At 41.2% G+C, this 22,461-nt stretch overlaps 2 protein-coding genes across 5 annotated transcripts in view; one reads left to right on the top strand and one right to left on the bottom strand.

Moving 5' to 3' along the window:
• LOC110858073 (N-acetylgalactosamine kinase) lies at positions 1-21,396 on the bottom strand. 4 transcript variants are annotated; one of them, XM_022106728.2, is made up of 8 exons: positions 21,113-21,396; positions 4,384-4,700; positions 3,417-3,748; positions 3,189-3,322; positions 2,658-2,828; positions 2,474-2,591; positions 1,803-1,992; positions 1-486 (listed from the first exon to the last, which is right to left on the bottom strand). In XM_022106728.2, the coding sequence occupies exons 2-8, from the start codon at positions 4,698-4,700 to the stop codon at positions 330-332; spliced, it is 1,419 nt and encodes a 472-aa protein (XP_021962420.1). In that variant the 5' UTR covers positions 21,113-21,396; the 3' UTR covers positions 1-329. The 4 variants fall into 4 exon arrangements, with proteins under 4 accessions (XP_021962420.1, XP_021962418.1, XP_035714322.1 ...); XM_022106726.2 differs by lacking the exon at positions 21,113-21,396 and adding an exon at positions 5,057-5,448; XM_035858429.1 differs by lacking the exon at positions 21,113-21,396 and adding an exon at positions 4,945-4,990.
• LOC110858189 overlaps positions 8,190-22,461 on the top strand; it is a 17,259-nt gene continuing 2,987 nt past the window's right edge. The window contains exons 1-6 of the mRNA XM_035858430.1: positions 8,190-8,356; positions 18,030-18,186; positions 18,409-18,494; positions 20,821-20,904; positions 20,977-21,072; positions 22,150-22,233. Coding sequence (XP_035714323.1) covers positions 8,282-8,356; positions 18,030-18,186; positions 18,409-18,494; positions 20,821-20,904; positions 20,977-21,072; positions 22,150-22,233 — 582 coding nt within the window. The 5' untranslated portion in view covers positions 8,190-8,281. The remainder of the gene's footprint in view (positions 8,357-18,029; positions 18,187-18,408; positions 18,495-20,820; positions 20,905-20,976; positions 21,073-22,149; positions 22,234-22,461) is intronic.

Genomic DNA, 22,461 nt, shown 5'->3' on the forward strand with positions numbered 1-22,461 from the left:
TACGCTATTTTTAGGAATTTGTATTTATTTACAATTAAGAAATATTGCACATTCACATATTTCACATTAGTATGACATAGTTTAATTATGCATGGGAATAAAATTAATTACCTAATATATTTAAAATACTGACAGATTTATAATTACAAATCTTAACAGAATGGAATCATTATTGTTAGAAAATACTTTTTTATTTAAAGATATTTCTCAATTTCGAAAAAATTCAAAAATTGATGAATTAATTGCACCATAAAAATTTGTCAACGTTTGTAATCCCCCAAAAAATTTAGCATCTCAACAATCGTAGAAATAGCTTGATTATTAGCTGATCACTCCAAAATTGAGGCTCCAGCGCCAGGCTGTGTAACGAAGACGTGTTTTTGAATCCCCTCGTCCCCCTCGGAAGAGTAGTACTTGTTCTTCAACCCCTCCAGAAATGGGGCCAACTGACCCTCGTCGCACAACGCAACCATGCACCCGCCCCACCTGCGACGTACACAATTAACAAAAAATGAAACTTTTATCCAAATAAATATATTTAGCGGGAAAAAAATGTAGCCAAAATACAGATACACAACACAATTGCAAAAATGTGTCAAAATATAGGTATAAAAGTAGCAAAATAGTGGAAAAATGTAGCCAAAATAAGTAAAAAATGCCAAAATACAGATACCCACTTGGTAAAAACTGTGGTCAAAATAGATACAAAAATGCCAAATGGTGGCAAAAAATGTAGCCAAAATAGGTACAAAATACCACAATACAGATACCCATAGTGGGGAAAAATGTGCTATAATAGCCACAAAAAAGGGAGCATATAGGAAACCAGAAGCTATTTTGGTATGACTGAAAGCGTGTTTATCATCAAAGAGAAAGTCAGCCGGGATCTGATTTCATTGAGTGGTTGGACTCGGATTCTGAGAGAGAGAAAGTGCTCATTTGTAGAAAATCACTCCTTCTCTTCTCCTCACGTTTGACTCCCAAACTCCTTTCTCCCCACAAAAACTAGGGTTCTTCCCACCCGTCCAATTATGGACACGTGCTCAAAATGAGATTGGATTATTGGGCAAAAATTTCCGTCCCTATTTTTCCCACCTGTGTGTCATACGTACGAAAATCGACGAAATCCAGGTGAAATTTCACACATTTTTCTTCAATATCTGTACAATTTTTCTCTTGTCTTTGACAGACAAATTTATCGACACATGCTCAAAACGAGATTGAAGCACTTGACAACATTTTCCCCACCTGTCTGTCGATTATCTTAAAATGTACGAAAACCGACACATTCTTCTACAAAATCTCAGAAACTCTGTATAATTTTGCACAGTTGACAGTTTTTCTGCCCAAACGCTTCCACAGTGTACATAAATAAATGGATAGAAGGATATTTTTCTGTGAAATGAATCATGCCAAAATTTTCTGGAGGATTTTTGTCCTATCTTTCTTGGGCAGAAAAATGGACCACTTTTCATACGGGTAAAACTTTAAAAAATTGTGCCCCTTGTTTTTTTAGGAACCCTGAACCTCGCCTAGTTCTGTCTGCTTTCTTTATTTTATCAGAGTCACTTTCTCCCTCTTTCTTTCTCTCACTTACATGACTCCTCGTACTTAGAGGCGACTTTGACTGAGTGGTCAAACACACATTGCCACCGCATATTTTTTCCCGTGTCAGTCCAGCGGGTAAAAAAATAAGATAAATGATTCTCCGCCGGAAAAGCGGGGGTCGGATCGAGATGGATGAGTCGCTCAATCAATGCATGGCAGGGGAATGTATTTATCGAGTAATTCTGCTCACTCACCCTGCCCCCGTCAACCTCGCGCCGTACGCCATCCCCTGCGCCAACCCCACCAGCTCGTCCAATCTGGGGTGCGAACACTCGTACAGGTCGCGCAACGAAGTGTGCGACGCATTCATGAGTCCTCCCAAACGGGCGAGATCCACGGATGGGGAGCAGCACGCAGTATGAAACTCGGCGACACGGGCGGCCTCTGAAAAAAGTAGGAATTAATAAAGTTGGCGATTTTGTGAGAAGAAATTTCAGATTTTTTCGGTGGGTATGAAAGTTCAAGAGCTATTTGTATGTATGTATTTTTGTAGTATCAAGGTAAGTTTGCAGATTTTGCAAATTTTTGAGCCATCCCGAGTAGAAATCGGTGTGTCGAATTCTGCAGTAATGGACAAGAGCTCGATGCATGTTGTATTCTGCTTAATTTTTTTGTATATTTATAACCCTGTACAAAATTTATATCGGGTTTATTCAGCATAAAGGGATGTGCATAATTCTACCTAAAATCTTGTTGCAGAAAATAGGGGACAATTTCTGCATGAAAGCCTTTCAAATTTTTCCACGGGATATGTTACAAGTCTTGAACCATACATTAAACAAATTTTAGGATTTTGGTCAAGTGTCGTACACGAAATTGGTGACACTTTGTAGATTTGAGGATTATGCATGAATTTGCCTCTCACCTTTGAGCACGTGGGTAATCCTGTGGTACAACTTGAGCTTCAAGTTCTCCAAGGGAATCCTATTCATGAGTGGTTTCTCTGCCAGAGTGGCGACTGGGAGGCAGAGCACGGCCGCGATCTAGACATGCATTTGATATCTGAGCCATTTTCCAACATCAAAAGGACCACTCAGGAACTCACTCACCTCGGCTGCTGAGTAGGCCTCTTTTCGCACATGTTTCTCCACCAGAGCCACCATCTCGTCCAGCGATACTCCCAGCGCGACTTGGAGCTCTTTAACTTTCTCCAGGGAGAGAAAGTCCGCCACACCAAGGGCTTTGGCCAGCACCCACGTGGCCAGGCGACACTCGGCCACCTACGCGGGGAATAAAATGCATGAAAGTTGACTAATTGGTCGACATTTCTTTAAAGTTTTTAAAGAATTCTGCATGAAAGAATGTATCAAAATCGAAAATTCGTCCATTTTTGATAGAATTTTAAATAGCTTTAGATGAAAAAACGCATGAAACTCCGCAGAAAAATATCCTGCACATTTACATATAAAAGTTTAGGAAGAAAAATGTGGCACACAATTCGGCATAATTGATTTGTGCACATTTATGTCTGCGGAAAAGCGTGGGAAAAAAAATTGCAGAATTCGAGAGTATTTATTCTGCACAAAAATGTGTGAATTTTCATATAGGCTAAAAGTGTGACCTATGACCTATAACCTCACCCTGACATTGTAGCCGTCTGACGCGGCCTTGTTGGCTTCGACGAGACTGTTGGCTATGACGAAGACAGCGCTCGGAGGAAGCGTCACCTTCTCGCCGGACAGCGTGGGAAGAAACTCGATCCTCTGTGCCGTCCCTGGAAGTTACATAAATATGCAAATTATGTTTGCTGTGAATTTTGGCAAATATCATCCATGTTCACGAATATGGAAATTAGACGTGCTGTTTACCTGCCGTGGCAAGGAATGCGATGGCCTGATCCATCCCACCACCCTGAGTTCCGATATGTCTCTCACTCTGGGCGCAAAGGGAGGCGAGGTCCGATCGCGTCATGTCGCCCTTGTTGGCGACGAGCGTGGTGAGCGCGGCTGCACAGACGAGCGCGGAGGAGGAGGAGAGGCCCGCGCGGGGTGGAACTCTGCCATCAACGACGACCTCGAAGGACGTGTCACCCTCTAATTTCCCCTCCAAACCGAGACTCTCCAAAACACCGAGGACCCCGCAAAGGTAGTAAAGGTGCCAAGGAGGAGACTCACCGGGGCGGCGGAGGGAGAGGTGCTCCCTGCAAAACGATGAGGTCACAGTTCATCATGACAACGAAAGAGAGAGCAGTCATACATCCTTTGTAAAACTTGAAATAACGAATTTGCATATTACATGAGGTCAGAGGTCAACATGACAACCAAACGATACAGAGAAGAGAAAGCAACCACGACATATTATACATACGTTGTAGAGCTTTAAATAACACGAATTTTCATACAAATCATGCGGTCAGAGCAGGTTACCATGACAACGACAGAGAAAGCAGCCACCTTTCACCTTCACTTAACAAAAAATGAATTTGCATACAAATCCTGCTTATAATTGGGTAACCAGATGACAAATATGAACAGCACAGTCCATTCTTTACAACTTTCTGGAAACCAAAGTAAAACCGTGCCCGACAAAAATTTAAATACGCAGACTAATTTGACAATGAATGCTTGCTATCATATTAAAATCGGTTCGTATAAAAGGCAGTCACCACCACCCGTGTAACCATGGCAACAAGTCCTTGACAAATACTTGAGCAGGTAAGGTTTCACTTTTTGAGTACCTCGACTCTCTCTCTCAGCCATTTAACCCGCTCGACCACCACTTGACTACACATTCGGAGGAGAAATGCACAAAGGGAAAGTTTAGCTCTCAGCCCACCTGACGTCCTTGATGGCACAACTGAAGGGCGGATACTGGTCGGTGGCCGTGTTGGTCAGGATGAGACGAGGCGGACCACTGCCACGTCCCGACTGCACCAGTCTGACGGCGACAAACACGTCCTGCTCGATGGCCATGGGGAAGACGCCGTATCCACAGTAGTCCACATGCTCCCCAATCAGGTTCACCCTTCCGGGGACACGCACCACAAAATCCGGTCGTCCAGTCGACCCACCCAGTTTAGATAAGCGCCCGGCGGCACCCTTCCACTCGTGGAGGGGAACCACGGGAACGGCGTCTTTTAACTCGCCCGGCATCTGGAAGGGATAGAAGGTATGGATTAGCACTGATTTTTGCAAGGATTTTGCAAGGATTGTGACAGTGTTTCGAGTGAAAGTAAGTAACTACTTGTAAGAAATTAGGGGTAGAAAGTGGGTTTTTACGGGTATTTTAACCTGCAAGAAATGCAAGGTGTGAGAAATTACGCCCCGCTGCAAAAGTTCATAGGACGCATGTTTCTTGCATCTTGCATTTCTTGCACTTTCTTGCAGTTTCGTGCACCTCCAATTTCTTGCACTGCTTGTTTTTCAGTACACGCAATGTAGCAAACCCGAAATGTATGTAGCAAAAAACGAAACACTGTTTCCAAAATTATGAAAATTTATGTATGTACCGCTGTGTCAGAGGGCATGATTAATATCTAAATTTAATGCGGGTCGTATTCTTGAGCAGGTGGTTTTTACGTATAAATGACTATTGCTGCTGCTGCTGCTGGTTTAATAATAACAATAATAATGGTGTTTGTTATGCTATTTTGGTTGGTTTGGGGCCTGGTATGTAATGTGTGCTCAAGTCGGAGATAAGGAAATGCCATCATGGTCCGGCATCCTTATCACGTTAAGCAAACGAAGAGCGGTGGAAGGCATGGGTGAAACTGTGTCCAGTCTTGAGAGGAGAATATAATACGATATGCTTGTCATTATTGTTATTCTTATCGCCGTCGTCACTACCGAGAACTATTGTGTGACACAATTTGTTTGTGTCCTGTTCGCTGAGGGGATGTTCATTGGGGACGTAGGCACATATTTTTAGGCAGGTTGTGTGTAAAAATATGTGCGAATATCATGGAGTAAGCCGTAATCCAGTAATCCCAACCCGTAAAATATCGGATAGTCCGTAGTCCATGAGCCAACTCGTAATCCAAAATTTCTGGATTTTTTGGACAGCATTTTACTGCCGAAGGAAAATTATTTTTTATTAAAAACCGAAAATAAAGTCTGCACCAGGGTTTTATTTTTATTGTCGTTTTTGTATAAAATGCAAGTTTGAAATTTCCAAAAAGCAGGTTAATTAAAATTTGAATCTATCTGCAGGGATTTTACGGCTAAATTTGTTTTCACAATTTTGCTGGACAACATCTTTTCACCGACAGAATAATTAAAATGTGTGTAGATTAAAATTTTAATTAATCTGATTTTTCGATGTTAATGGAATGCATAATTTATTGTAATCCGAAAAATAGTCAGATCACTGTAATCCGCAATCCGCTACATACTAATTTTATAAACCCAATCCACCTGGTAAATTTCCCAATCCCAGGTATGCATTTAAATTAGAGATTAGCTGATTAATCTGTAATCCGTAATCCTACCGGAATTTCGCGGTAGCAAAAAAAATCAAAGAATTCCCCCATACGTTACGCACATCCCCTGGAAGGGAGTCAAAGTGGAGAGTAGTAAAAGAGGACAGAGGAGCATAATAAGCAAACAAACGAGATGGAGAATATTTATAATTCCATTATTTAAAGCCATCACCTCACTCTTTTGGTCACCTCTCTTCTCCCTGCTCGGATTTGCCCCATTCTTTGGGCTCGCTTTATTATCACTTTTTGTCACCCATTTCGCATTTTTTGGTGTGGAGAGAAGACGCGTTATGTGTTTTTGTACGGGATTTATGGGGTCATTTGGTCCCCAATTTTGATCAAAATTGGACCATCACGGCACATTTTTGTCACCAATTTTGCTGCCCATATTCAACTCTGCCAGCCATCCATCCATCCACCTGGCTTTGTACTCTAAATAATATGGCAAATCAATCTCTGCATGACTCTGCGTGATAGGGGCAGAAGAAAGTAGTTGATAATTAATTAGTAGTAAATTTCAATGGAGGTCTCTCAGCGCATGCGATCCGATTTTGGGCAAATTAGTGATAATTTAATTCACAAATTTAATTAGTATAAAATTTGCGAACAGCACGATCTTCCGATGGGCATACGTTTTGGGAGATTTGCATCCAAATAGAAGAAAACGCGTGTTGGAAAGTGTAAAATTTTCCGACTTTAAGACACGCTTTCTCCTCTTCGGATGCAAACATCTCCGCCAAACCTGCGAATTGATCCTTTGCAAATTTCATACTAATTAAATTTGTGATGGATTGACACTAATTTGCTTAAAGTCTGATAGCATACATTGGGGGGCCTCCATTGTCACTACTTCATTAGTTAAGAACAACTTGTAGCTTATTCCACTCGAAAATTGCTCTTCTATATTTAAGCACATTTTTCCTTTAACCGAAGCACGTGTCACGAATGAACCCACTCATCCGGTTATGAACAGGGTTTTGCAATAAGCACGTAAAAAATGGAGGCTTATTTCCCCTCAAATCTGGTGGTGGGTGGATGCCCGCAATATTTATTATTATTTAGAGTGGCGTCCCATGTCCGTACCCGTATGTATGTAAATACGCAATAAATAAGTATCCATCGGAAAGAATGATGGATATTCCACTTTATTGCCACCCGCAGCGCGCGTGGCTTTGTGAAGCATTCCTCCTCCTCCTTTCACCACAATTTCACTACAATCGGGGGCTCGGCACGAGACATGTCGTCGCTTTGGTAGAGGTCATGCTCCCAATGAAGGTCACGCTAAACCCCGCGATGTCAAAACACCTTATCCGCACGGCCCCGTGAATTGCTCTTTTCACCACAATTTCATCACAAACGGGGGTTCAGCACAAGATATGTCGCCTGTCAAGGTCACGGGACATGGTACACCATTGGTGGCGCCAAAAATGAGCGACACCATTCCCGCAGGACCCCTCGAATTGACTCTGGCTCGTTCTTTTCATCCTTCTTTTTCCTCTCCTTCTAATCAAGACGATGATGATGATGACGATGCGGACTAAATAATGGGCTCCCTGTTCTCTTGTAGGTAATAAGTTATTAGCAGTGTGCCGGGTGGAAATGGAGCCACTTGCAAGAAATAAGGGAAATAAAGTGGGCTTTTTAGCAGGTTAATATTTTGACCTGGGAGAAATGCAACGTGCTAAAAACAACGAAATAGTTCATATGGCGAATATTTTTTACACTTTTCTTGCAGTTTCTTGCACCTCGCATTGCTTGTTTTCCACTGCAAGAAATGGATTTCGCAAACCCGCAAAAAAAGACGAAACCCTGCCATTATAAGTACTCGTCGAGACTCGCAATTTTTTCCGGTTGGATTCTCCCCCCTCAAAAATAGGAATTATCTGATCCGCTACGATATGATTTTACAACGAAACGCCCACCTCCTCCCGAATTTGAACAACAAGGCAAACAGGACGACAACCGGAAGTGTCATCGGAGTAAATGTGTTTCGATTTTTGTGTCCATCTCGTCCTCATTGTTGCGACCACTCGTTCCACATATGTACTCATGTACGCATTTGTTGGGTCTGACAAGTTGAGACGGGGTTTGATAGAGAGAGAGAGGAGAAAATAGAGAGAATAAAACCCGGGTAGGAGACGGTTACCCGGCCCAGTCTCACGGCAGACTTGGTTCGTGGTCGTCTCAGTTTAGAGTGAGTGGAGAAGAAGGATTTTGTATTTTTTTTGTTGGATTTAGCTTAGAGAGCTTATCATCATGGCCGTGCTGACCACGTGTTGTTGCAAGTATTCCGTTCGCCAAGGATCTTTCGGAGCGGGGTGTTACACGCTGGTAAGTGGAAAGTAGATAGATAACGTGTTTTGGAGAAAGCAATTTGCATGAGACGGGTTGATTTGTGAGTCTCATTTCATTTCTGGGTCTTCTTCGTGATGAGAGAGAAATATGAGGGGAGAGAGAGAGATGAATATGAGAGAGATTCGTGCACAGTGGGAAAAAAGGTGGAATTTTAAGATGGAATTTGCTAACACGCGAAATATTACGTCGTTATTTTTTTGTTCAAAATCTATGCACCCAGAAATCGGAAGCATTTCAGAAATAGAATTAACTCCACGAGTAAAAGTTGGAAGGGCTTTTGTGCAGAAATTTTCACTTTATATACCATGCACAGTCAGAAAAATATGCAGATTTATGCATAATTTCGGTGTACATAAAAAGACAATGCTAAATAATTCAGTAGGACAGTTTCTGTGACAAACGGGACCATTTATCGGTTGGCATGTCAACCGATTAATGGAAAGAGAGAGAGCTACACAAATTTGTATAGGTCTCCCAGTTAAAAAGTTATTAGAGGTGAAAGTTTTATATAAAAAATGAAGTAGGATTTGGGAAACTATTTTGACCTTGCATAACTTTTGAACGGGACAGAGTTTGACAATATTTCTGAAATAATTCCACTTTTTGGGATGATTTTTTTCCCAAAAAAATAAATTTGGCAAAGTGAAAACACACGATTTCTCCACTTTTTTGGACGGTTTGTTGGAATGGGCGTGTGTACTTTTTCTTGTGCTCTTCTCTCGGCATTGTTGTTGTTGGTCTCTTGTTTACTTTCACTGGGTGCGGAGAAAGTGGGAAAAATTCATCAGGAGAATGCCCTCTCGGAGATTTATGGCATTTGTGATCATCTTTTCATCATCGTCGTCATTGTATCCATCCGCTGGAGACGGGGAGATGGGGAAAGTTGAAAAATTATTCCATCTTCTTTGGAGAAAATTGGTCTTGCCATCCGAGTGGGTGGGTGGGTGGGATGGCGTCCGTGCGATGGATTATTTACTACATGGCCACGAGACCGAGACACGTATAATATGTAATGTACAGGTGGATGGACGGGGAAAGGGTGGTGCGGGATGGATGTGGGTTAGGGAAAAAGAACTAGGTTTTACCCGGAGTTTTTATTGGGTTTGAGGGGTTCAGGGTTCCCTTTGTTTGGTACGAGTTTCAGAAATTCTGGTACTTTAGTAAATGACTACAAATTTTTAGGTGCGATACTGATTTCGTACAATTTTCGATAAAATGTAGTAAAAGCCTTGAATTAGTTTCACTATTTTGCCACCCAGTAAAACGGAGTATAATCGGTAATGTGCCAATTTTCTGCACATTTTCCCTCAGAACTTTATGTTTGGGGAGAACATTTCTGCATAATAACTCAGAATTTCTGCACAAAACATTTCTTACATATTTCTGCACAAACTTTTGCAGAAAAATCTAGAGAAAAAGATGCACAATTTCGTCGGGACAGCAAAATTCGATTTTCCACTGGTTGATTTTCCTACAGGGTTTAAACCCAAAAACTTTACTAGCTCACCGCTAGATATCGAAATCATAGCGTAATTATGCGACCAAGTAAAACGGAGGGTGGAAATATCATGGATTTTTTGCACTGCACGAGAGGTCACGTCCTCCGACCTCATCCCCGCGTCCGTCATGCACGGTCCTCCTCCCTGCTTCTTCTTCTGAGAGACCCACCCATCCGTGTCGGCGGAGCGGGATCAGAGGTGTTCTTGTTTGTGAGTGACGGGCGGAAAATGAGGCCGGATGGATAAATTACCTCGTCTGGATTTGGATAAAGTTGTACGTACACGAGGAGGAGGATGACATTCTGAGAAATTGTGACATTTTGACAGCCCAGCCGCTACTTTCACTCGCTCCCCACTTGCACCTCGCTCCTCTCCCAAAACAAACGCGAATTTGGGTGTCCCTTAAATATCCAGCAAATGAGGAATTAATCGCATTTGCATTTCTAATCTGCGCTCCGAAAGCCCGGAGGGAAATCAGTTTCACACTTTCTCGACAGCATGAGGAGGAGAAAGATTTGACCAGAATTTAAATAGCCAGCCTCCACTTGCCACCCAACTTTCACTTTGACAACGAAATCACCACACTTTCAGATTTCCGAGGGAGAAAACGGATTAGCATGATTGCCCAGTGAAAAGACTGTGGGGTGAGTAATGTAGTGGCAAAAAAACCGTTAACGGACTGACCGTGGCTAGAGAGAAAGTTTTTACCAGGGTGGTAACATATTTGGGATGCGTATGTATGCAGCCTCGTGTGGAAATAGTATAGTGCCAAAAGCAAAGCCCGGGTAAAAATCGGTGTGTAAAATTCTGCAGGAATCACTAAAAGCCAAGATGTATATTGTATTTTGCATAATTTTTGGTACATAATCCTGCACAAAATTTCTATCGGTTTTATTCTGCATAACTGTTTGTGCATATTTCTGGTTATGTTCATAGTCATAATTTGCATAGTTTTCTGCAAAAATCTTTTTTTTGCATAAAGAAAACAGGGTCAAACTTCTGCAGTAAAAAGCCGTTCAAATTTTCACTCGGGTATAACTGACCAAGAACTAACCTTGCTACTTTTACCCAATTCTCTCTGCTGGGTAACAGGCCGTATTTCGCATGCATGCATAGCTCCGTGCGGATTGAATCTCGTCGTAGGAGAGGAAATGAAGCCGAATAAATCCAGGAAATGGAGAGAGAGGATTGGAATTTGGGGTGATGAAGGATGGCTCCGTATGCATGTTGAGTACGTAATGACATAACTTCTTTTGGGAGAAATATGTAGCAACATCTGCCCGTTGCAGCCGTGGAATTACCAGCGCTGCATGTGTTTACAGAGGAAATGAGGCATCCTTGTCTCGACCCATTTAATTTGACACCTCTTCACACACACCACTCTCTCCAACACTTTCTCCGACTGCGCCCCCTCCCCCAGCGTGCGAATTATTATCAGTGACGAGGAGGAGACACGGATATGAGTGAGACCCATCCCGAGAGGTCCATTAGTAGCGGAGAGTCTCCGTCTTCTCGGGGGTGGTGCAGGCGAGGTGTCATCAATTAGGGGGCAGAATGAACAGAGAATTGACACATTTTTCGGCAAACTTTTTGCACACTTTCTCTGCCTAAATTTGAGTCTAAACTTGTAGTTTGAGACTAAATTTGTAGAAACTTTTGTGCCGAAATATGCATGCCCATTCTGGGGAGGTTCTTTAGAATAATATGGGTTAATTTTGAAAATTGACATATTTTTCGGCAGAAGAGACATTCAAAAGTCTTTAAAAATATCTTACAAATATTTGTTTATGAAAAGAGAATTAGGTCATTTTTCTGCCAAATTCTATACAATTTTTCATAAACTTTTCCTTAGAGTGTAAATAAATGTGCGGAATATTTTTGTGTGGAATAAGAATTATGCAAAAAATAGTTCTGGATGACTATACAGAAAATTTGCGCATTCTTCTGCAGAAGAGACATGCAAAAAAATCCTTAAATCGTTCTGCTTAAAATTGTCGGTGTAAATGTGCAAGATATTTTTGCATGGAATGAACTATGTTGACATTTTCTGTCGAGAACTGGATGATTGTGCAGAAAATTGACGCATTTCTCTGCTCACGAGATATGCAAAACTGTTTAAATGCAAAACTTTTTAAATGCAAAACTCTTGGCTTAAAAATTTTTCTGCCCAATTTTTTCTTCAGAGTGGAAATAAATTCGTATGTTTGTGTGGAATGAGTTATGTAGAAATATTTTGTGCGAAATATGTACCCCATTTTGGAAGATGTTGCAGAACACATTTTTCTGTACAAGAGACACGCAAAACTTCTTATAATTCTCTTTAGAAAACTTCTCTCGCTCTAAAAACGTGCCGAAAATTTCCACACGTGGATTTTCCCACGGGTATGAAAACATACGGATGCCATCCCTTCTGCACGCCTCCTCTCGCACCACATGCCCCTCGCATTTATCCCGGCTGCCTAATTGGTGTAACGGCGCCAGTACTACTAACTGCACACAAGCGCCATGGATCCATTAAGTGGCAGGATTAATGATGTGTATTTTCGCAATTATGGAGAGACCCCCTCGAGATAAATTCGTGTCATAATTACGTCATGACGAGATGATTTCGTCTCTCGTGGTGGTCAAGTCAATAAATTGAGTGACCCCGGGAGAAGAGAAAGTAGGCAACTTTCTCCTCGCCCTGCCTGCCTCGCCTCACTGCTCTCGTGGGGCAAAGTTTTCAGCTTTTGAAGCCATAATTGAGTGGCAGCTGGAGGAAGGGAGCCACCAGGGTTTCACCTCCAAGGAGCAACCACTTGCTAGAAATTAGGGCAAGAAAGTGGTCGTTTGCAGCTAAATTTTGTGACCTGCATGAAACGCGCAAGAAATTATGTCCGCCTCGCGGCTATAAATAGCTCATAGGGCGCGTGGTTAGATGGCGCATATTTCGTGCATTTTCTTGCACTTTGCATTTCGTTCGGGTCTTGCTTTACAGTGAAAAAAATGTGGCAAACCCGCAAAAGAAAGAAACGAATCATTGTTTAAAGTGGGATTTTCGGAGGGAAAAAGTGGACTTTGCAGTGGGAAAAAGTGGGAATCACAATAAATTTCCGGAAACCTAAAACGAAACACTGACGCGTATAGCTCGAGAGACGAGTTTTTTTGTGGGTATAATAATTCTATATTCACGTGGAGAAGAAGAAGACGTCAGAACGAACCCACCTGGCTCGCTGATTCACTGCTTTCTCTTTGACCAAAAGTTGAAAATAAGTTGTGGTGAAGGTGAAGTTGACATAAATCATGTAAAAGGAAGAGGAGGAGGAGGAGGGGAAGATGGTTGTGGGACGCTGCTCAGGTAAACCAGTCATAATTTTGCGACCCGGACTTTCTCCTCGGGACAAAAAGAGACAAAAAGTGGCTCGGTCGGATTCCCTCCTGAGAGAAAGTGTGGGTCGGAAAGGAGACAGAATTGGCTGCTGCTGCTGCTTTCTTTTACTCAACAAGTCCGACACGGTCCCATCAAAGTGTCACTCGTGGAAAGTGGGATAAAGCAACAGTTTTTTTCCTCTGGGAAAAGTTGACTCTGTTCTCACTAATCACTCCCTGCGTGGCGGAGAAACTTTTGGGTATCGAATGGGACATGGTTTCGGGTGTAAATATGTGGAACACTAAATAACTTAAGGGAGTAGTTTTTTTGTGACAAATGGGATCCCGAGTAAAAACTTGAAAATTTGGCCGGATTTTGTTACAAAAATCTGTATGCAGAGACAGCGATTTGTGCAGAAAACAAGATAGGAAGAATTAGGTTCTACAGAATAAAATGGATAAAGATTTTCTGGAGGATAACGTTAAAAAATGTATGCATGATCCAGCTTTTGTCATTTGTTGATTACTGCAGAACTTGGCACAGTGATTCTACTCGGATCTGTTAAAAAATGTATGCAGAGTTCAGCTTTTGTCGATTGCAGAATTTGACACCATAATTTCTACTCGGATCCTAGTAAAAATTTGAACAGCTTACATAAGTTCCTGCATAAAAATTTTATGCAGCAGGACGTATGCAGAAAACTACGCGCATAATTATGCAGACACAGTTCGGAGAAAATCTAAGAAACTTTCAAGACGATTATACAAAAACAATTATGCATGATACCATCCAGCTTTTGAGATTAACACAAAATTCGACAAACTAATTCCTATATTGAGTGCAAATTAGAACCTGCCGAGTTATAAGCACCTTCCTGACAAGATTCCCCATACTTTTTTAGAGTGTCCCTGTTCACGGGAGATAGGAGAAGATTGGGTGGTCTAGGATTCGATTGGATTTTAGCCTCCATACGGAGACAAAGTACTAATTGAATTTTGGAGTGTTTGTTTCCTCTCCGAATTTGCATCCTCGCTCGCCTTTTCGCCCACGACTCTGACGACCACCTCGTCACGGGAGGGAGTGCGAAGTGATAAATTTCGCCCTCATGTCGAATCCCACTTCCTTAATTACTTTCCCCCATGCAAATCCAATCCACCTCCTTTTCGAGGCTGCGAGATAAGTAAAAGTAGTCGTAGTCACATCCTTCGGCACAGTTTAGCCCCAATTTTTTCCTCTTTTTTTGCTTATTGAATTTGTGCAGGCAAACCGAAAGCGTCGTCTTGTTCTTGTTCTTCTTTGTGTTGTTGTTGTTGTGTAATTGGATTGCGGAGATTCTGATGCGCTGGTTTCAAGTGGAAGAGGGAGACGACGAGGAGGAGAAAGCGAGCGTAATTTGGAACTGATTTGGTCTAGTGGTTGGCTGGAATTCGAATGCTTTCACTTTTGCTGAATCCCTTTTCGGTCGGAGAAATGATGTCGGTTGGTTAAAAAATGGGATGAGATGAGATGAAATGAGTCGAGTGGAGAGGAGAAAGAATGGGCAGGCAGGCATCCTCGTGTCCGGGAGAGATGGTGGTGGTGGTCTGGTTGGTGGGTAGCCTTTGGGTGGCATATTTATCTATTGGGAATGTCGTGGATGACTTTGGTGGGTACAGATTTCTTTAAAGAAGTCGATTATACCTTGGAATTTGACATACGGGACGATATGTCGTGATTTTGGCTGTTGGTAGGTACAGATTTTCAAGATTTCTTGCCTTTAAAGGGGTCGAATTTGGAATTTGATATGTGCAACACTTGAAGGTCTTAAACGGAGATGATTCGTCTCGAGATGATGTTGGTTAAGAAAGAGGAAAATGGGACGAGATGAGATGCGATGAGTCGAGTGGAGGAGAAAGTATGGGCAGATACGAGGCATCCTCGTGTCCTGGAGAGATGTTGGTGGTCTGGCTGGTGGCGTTTTGGTGGCATATTTGCCTATTGGGGATGTCGTCGTGTATGAGTTTTGTGGGTGCAGATTTCAAAGGTTTCTAAGGTAAAGAAGTCGATTATGTGTACCTTGGGATGGGACATTTGAAGGTTTTAAACGGGAGGATTTTTTTCGAGAGATGATATTGGTTTTAAAAAATAAGAAAATAGGGTGAGATAAGCTGAAATGAGTGGAGAAAGTATGGGCAAACAGTAGGTATTTTCATGCCCCGGAGAGTCGATGGTGGTTGGTGGCATATTTATTGGGCATGTCGTAAGTTTGGCGGTTGGTGGGTGCAGATTTTCAAGATTTCCTTCCTTTAAAGATGGCATTTGACATGTGCAATATTTGAGGTTTTAAATGGGACGATATGTCGTGAATTTGGTGGTTTTTAGGTACAAATTTCCAAGATTTCTTTAAGGAAGTCGAATATAACGTGGAGTTTGATATATGGAACACTTGAAGGTTTTAATTGGTGGGTGCAGATTTCCAAGATTTCTTAAGTTTCCTTATAACTTGGAATTTGACATATGCATGCATGCGACACTTGAAAGTTTTAAATGGGACGATGATGATGGAACCGAAGAAGGATTTTTCGGCCATTATTTCGTGGTTGGAAAGTTTAAGGAGAAAACTATGTGGCTTTCAGTTTTGTGGAAAACTTTAGCCTAAAGACTCCCCATGGGGGACGGGAGCATAATCTGCATAGATATGTGTACACAGGGCGATAGCGGTCCGGCTCGTCTGGTGGAGAAAGTGATGTTTCGTGGTGGAGGAGAAAGTCAGTCTGACAAGGGAGGTCTCCCAGCGTATTCGATCCGATTTTTGGCAAACTAGTGTCCGAATTTAATTAGCATAAAATTTGCAACTGAAACGATTTCCTATGCGCAAATTTGGCGGAGATATTTGCATCCGAAGAGGAGAAAACGCGTGGTAAAATTGGAAAGTGTAAAATTTGTCGACTTTAAGGCGCGTTTTCTCCTCTTTGGATGCAAATATCTCGCCAATTTTGCGAATTAGGAGATCACATCTTTAGCAAATTTTATGCTAATTCAATTTGTGATCGATTGACCCTAGTTTGCTCAAAATTGGATCGCACACGCTGGGAGACCTCCATCCTGAGTCTGGAATGCGGCGTGGCGTGATTGACGGCTCCTCGTCGGTGAAGCAACGTATCTGTGTATGTGCCCGCCCTGCTCTTTATTTCGCTGATGATGCGATCTATCCTCTCTCTTAATGTTCAAAGTATTTTATTGGTAGCGGAAGTGGAGCCCACAATTTTGGAGCGTGCCTTGTTCCGTGTCAGGAGGCGGATAGGTGGAGGAGATAGAAGGCTCAAAGAAGAAGAAAGTTTTTGTTTTGCCTGTTTTTTGATGGGATAACATCTCTTGTGTAATCCCCTCTGGGAAAGGCAGTCAAGCTGAGCAGGGTTTCGGGGGAAAGCAACCACTTGCAAGAATTAAGTGTTTTTTAAGCTAAATATTTTGACCTGCAAGAAATACAAGGCGCAAGAAACTTTGGATGGCGCATATTTCTTGCAGTTTCTTGAACCTCACATTTCTTGCATTTCTTGCTTTGCAGTGCAAGAAATGTAGCAAACCAGCAAGAAGCTAAACACCGAGGCTACACACTAAATAATGTAGCATTACCATAAATATAGACGTAAAAAGGGCTGGCTTGTAATTGGTAATGGTGAAAAATGGGAAGTATTATTATTTGGCAAAGTATGTAATACTCAGAGTCCGGCTATGCATCTATTTTCAAGCTTTTCATTTGATGACGACAAACTTCTTGGGTGTGTTCCCTAACTTGAATAGATCGTCAAAAATTTCAAAATAGTTTTACATAACTATTTCCGTTATTATTTGAGAAATACGGAAACTTTCAGAGAATTTTTCAAATATATTGTAAATATTGTAAATATGTAAGACGAAATTTTTTTGCTGAAAGAAATTTGATCGCAAAAAATTCCGAGCATAAAATACAAAAATTCAAATTTGTAAATATTATTGTGCATATTTTGGTGTTTCTATCATAAATATTGAATACACACTTCAGTTGCTTCTCGTAGATATATATTCGAGCTGTGGTAACAATGCGTTGAAACGAGAGGCAATAATTTGTAGGGAAAAAAGAGTGAGTCACAATGGGCGTATTCACGACAAACTTCTCATAACAATATTATGACTTGTCAAGTTTTTGTGAAATTTACGAGATTACGCATAATCCTTGAGATTTTTCCAAATTTACTCATCAGCTACTGAGCATGCTTTCATTTCACAAAATTATCTCGTAAACTCATCCTCTTCATGGGGATCAATCGAAATTACAGATAATTCATGACCACGGAATCAAAATAGGACAACACAATTATTTTTATAGCCTTGTGTATAACTCATATTTTGCAAATTCCTCGATTTTTAAATATTCAAATTTGGAAAAATTTTATTAAATGACTTCTGCCGCTAAATAAAAGTTGTCTTGAAAGTTTCCATTTTTTCCTGTTATCTTATAGAATAAATCTTGTTAATTATTATTGCAAAACATGCATCTGAAAATTATTAGTGTAAAATTTTCACCTGAAAATTTTACAGTGAAAAAATAAGAATTGTCTTGTGACAATTTTGCAATAATAATTGTTAAATGAACATTTTGCCAGATGAACATTATTATTGCAAAATTGTCACTTGAAAATTTTGCAATAATACTATTATGTTATTATTGCAAAATTATTGCAACTTGTCATGAGTAATGGCAATATTTCGATCAAATGTCAACCCGTGTTTCTTTGAAGATATTTTCGTACTCTCTTTTTAACTTTCTCCTTTTTGGCAGGTTTACTTCCTCCTTTTCGCCTTGCTGACTGGGAACGTTTCTTACAACGAGGTGGTCTCTCGACAGTTCTTTTCCTCGTCAAATTCCACGAAAACCACCACCCCCACGAATGCCACTGCCTCAACGCTTCCACCACCAGATGCACCCATTCCCACGAGTAAGAAGGAGAAAATAACACAATTAAGTGGAGAATATTTCAGTGGCCGCGGACGTCTGGGGACATTAACATTGTGGGATAGGGGAGGGAGGGGTTTGCATAACATGGGCAGATGATGGGGACATCGAACAATCGTGGGGACATTGTCCTCTCACGCTTCCGCGGCCACTGGGAAGTTAAATACCCGGGTATGTTCTTTTATACGTGGTCCTTTTTTCGCAGCCGACATGGTCCTCATTTGTGTGGACTTTCTCTGCGAGATTGCCGGCTTTGTGGCATCCATCGTGCTCCTCAAAGGACTACAAGTAGTAAGAAAAGCTAACTCTTTTTTTCATCTACCCGAGTAAAAATCACTGTATCGAATTCTGCAGTAATCAACAAAAGCTAGATGCGTATTGTATTCTGCATAATTTCAGCCCAAAAGTTTAAGTTGAGTTTAAGTTGAGTTGAGTTTAATCCTACATAAAAAGTGTGTCCCAAGGCCATTTCGCCATGTGAGCCTCGTCCACTCACACCCCCCACCTGCGTGCCTGGTAACACCCCCTGCCACACCCGTCCCAGCAACGACAAGCTGAGCCATCAGGCGAAGACGGATCTCGCCGGACTCAGTGCACGGGAGGATCTACGCCAGGAGGACTCCCCCAGGTAGGTCATTGTTTGATATGTCGGGGTGGTGACCATGGGGGGTGGTTGGTGGAAGAGTGGGAGCGGGGTCGTGCATGGCGGTGGGCAGCGTAGTCGGGGCTACGGGGGTCCCATGACCCGGTTGTGCTGTAAGGGATGAAGGGGCAAGTGGGTAGTGTCGATCGGCCCCGGCTGAGGCCATATGGGGACACTTAGCCCGAGCCCGAAAGGGCGCTAGGGTATTTTGTGGTCCGTGGACGCCCCGCCCAACAACCTTCATTCGTCTTGCTTCCGCCTTCACGGTGCCGTCCTCATTTGGATATCACCACTCTCCCGTGAGATCTACCTATGATCTCTATCACTCATTTGTCCTGCCTGGGTGTCTCTGTAGTCAGAGCCGAATGGACCTCTGGGCCACATTCCCAGAGGTGATAGTGGTTTTCCTAGCTCTCCATCCTAGCTAGGTTTTCCCACTATTCCTCTGACTACTCTCTACATTACATTTACGATTACATTCACATTTACATATCTAACTCTGTAATATTTAAAGTTGATGAGGGCTGCTGGCCATATATCAATAAATACTAAAGGGTGTTAATAAAGTCCGATCCCATTTTTCCTATAAAAAAGTGAAGGCTAGTATAAAAAAAACTACCCGTGATACTTACAAAAAATGTTCGACATATTTACCTTAGTATTTGGTCTTGTTACCATTTACTTTAACCATGCCCTCAACTCTTTGTTTAAGGCTCTGTGCTAATTTTTCCAATGTGTCTGTGGGAATCGAATTCCATACATCTTGAACTTTTTTTACTAGCTCTTCCCTCGTCCGGGGTTGTGGTTCTTTGTATACATTTTCCTTAAGTATGGACCACAGGTTCTCCAGGGGATTCAAATCTGGGCTGTTTCCGGGCCACACCCCCTTGCTCCAGACCGTTGAAACTTGCGTCTTGATGAGACTCAAACTCGCTTTTGCTGTATGGGCTGTAGCACCATCCTGCATGAAAACTATTTTTCTTTCATTCGGAAATATTTCCTTGTTCCCCATGCTATCGAAATAGATAGGTAATATTTTTTCCATATAATACTTTGCATTGACTGTTTGGCCTTTTGGTATGATATGTAGAGGAGTCACGCCACGTGCACAAAATCCACCCGCTACCATAACTTTAAGCCCGAATTTTGGGACTGCTCTTGATGGTACATCCGATTTGTTTTCTGTCCTGTAACGAACATTTTGTTGGTTCAATTTTGGATATAGCTCAATAATAGATTCGTCAGTCCAAAGGATGTGACTGCGCAATTCTTCACCAAGTCTTTTTTCACTCAAATGGCCACTTTTCTGAAGGAGTTCTCCAAATTTTAGACGGTCATCGATATTTTTTTGTGACATGAGAGGTTTTTTGGTTAGTTTGTAAGCTGTGTGACCCCACCTCGTAGATTTCACAAATTTTTGCACGGTCACATAGTTAATTTGGTTCTTCTTCTCTTTATAGCGTTTTGAGTCATTTAACTCCCTTGCACAATTACGTAATGAACTACCGGTTTTCTTGTAAAGTCTGTTTTTAATCATTCTCTTTGTGGTAGGTGACACCTTTCTGGGTCGCCCGGGTCGCTTTTTGTCGTGGACAAAATTTTTGTTCTTCCATTTACAAACAGTTCTGCGGCTGCAGCCCAATTTTTGCACAATTTCTGCAGGTTTAAACCCCTGCTGATGCAATGTTTGTATCTTAACTCTAAGATGCTCATGACTTACACGTTTAGTTGTTCCTCCCATGGTAAAAATTTGAAATAAATAACTTCACTGGTTCAAAAGTTCCAGCTGAATTTGTAACAACCGCGCTCCAAAAAATTCATGGGATCGGACTTTATTAACACCCTTTATATACTACTAATCCTACATAAGATTTGTGGAGAAAATAGTACCAAATTTGTGCAGAAAATCAGCCCAAATTTTTACTCGGGCATACTTTCACCCATTTTCTGTCTGAATTTTAATTATTCTCTCAGGATAAGCGCGGCTACCTCGTCCCGTGGCTCATCCTCGTCCCACTCCACACTTTGATCGACACTTTCACCGTGATTAACATAATCGTGAGAGAGAGAGAGAGTTACATAATATGCAAAGTGGGGCCAATTTACATGAATTTATGTATCTATTTATAGATCCTGTACATGGAACATGCCCCCTCGCAAGACGCTTGGTGGGGTATCGTCACCAGTCTCACAATCACACTCGACTTTCTCCTCAACTTTATTAACGTAATGACTAAACAAATAAATAAACAATAGTTTGGCTTACCTTGACTTTGGCGAAATGTGCGAATAATGTGCAAATAATAATGTGTGCAAAAAAGGTTGAGGTGTTTGTTGGAGAGAGGAAGAATTCCGACTATTTGCTGAAAACCGGCTGTTAGAAATATGTGTGTATTTGCATACTCGTTCGTTCGTGCCCGTGCATGGGTGACTAGCGTAACCTTGAATTTCGTGTGGGACCGGGAGTTGCTGATGCAGATGCTACGCTGGTATTTTACTTGGGCTGAAAAAAATGCACTTGTTTCGGGGAAGGAATTTGTAGTAAATATGCATTTGTAACGTGGAATATGTATGTGCACGGTTCCTTATGTAATGATCAGAGGGCGGATATGTATTTATGATCAACTTTTTTATTTGATGACGACCGATGGTCAAATTTTGTACGTGTAGCTTTTCTAGATCACAAAAATTTCAAAATATTTTTACGTATTGTTAAATACATATTTCTAGATTTGCAGACATGTAAATATTTCCGCTATTATTTCGAAAATACGGAAATATTTTATATATTTTTTTTCAAAAATGCGCATATATTTTGCAAGCATTTCAACGATTTGAAAATTTGAGCGATATTTTTTGCTCAAAGAAATTGGACCACCAAATATTTAAAGTACTATATTCAAGAATACAAATTTTGTGAATATTCTTGTTTTTATATTTTTTGCTTACATATTTCATAAATATTTCGGCTTTTTTCGAAAATTTTAAAAACACATTTCAAAATATTTTTATATATTGTAGCATATTTCTAGGCTTTCAGGTGTATACATATTTCTTTTATTATTTTAGAAATATAGAAATCTTTTACATATTTTTTAAAAAATACATATATTTTGTAAATATTTCAACGATTTGGGACGAAGTTTTCTGGATTTTTTTCACAAATACGAAGCACATTTCAGCGATTTTTCGTAAATATGTATCCACCCTCTGGTCATAATAAATAAGACGCAAATGAAAATTGGGTAGTGGTGGTGATGCGGTTGGGTAAAAAACTGGTAATTTGCAAGTTTTTTTGTGCAGGTGTACGCTTTCCTCTGCGTGGTGTCGCAGTACCAAGAGTACCTCGCGGGACGGGGGTCCGCCGCCTATGAAGGGTACCCGTGGGTAAGCAAAGTAGTATGAATTTATTAAGCCACACTCTTTCTGAACATATGAATATGATCTTATTTATTTATTGGCCACAAGCTTTCGGAAAATTTACTAATTAATTTACATATTTATTATTCGGCGGACTCACTCGACGACGTCTTATTTATGAAATTTGCAAAGCTCCAAAAATGAGGGGATTTGCAAAACATGATTTTGCACACAAAGATATAAGCACGTATAGTC

This window comes from Folsomia candida, unplaced genomic scaffold, assembly GCF_002217175.1.
Source record: "Folsomia candida strain VU population unplaced genomic scaffold, ASM221717v1 Fcan01_Sc020, whole genome shotgun sequence".
NCBI lineage: Eukaryota > Metazoa > Arthropoda > Collembola > Entomobryomorpha > Isotomidae > Folsomia > Folsomia candida.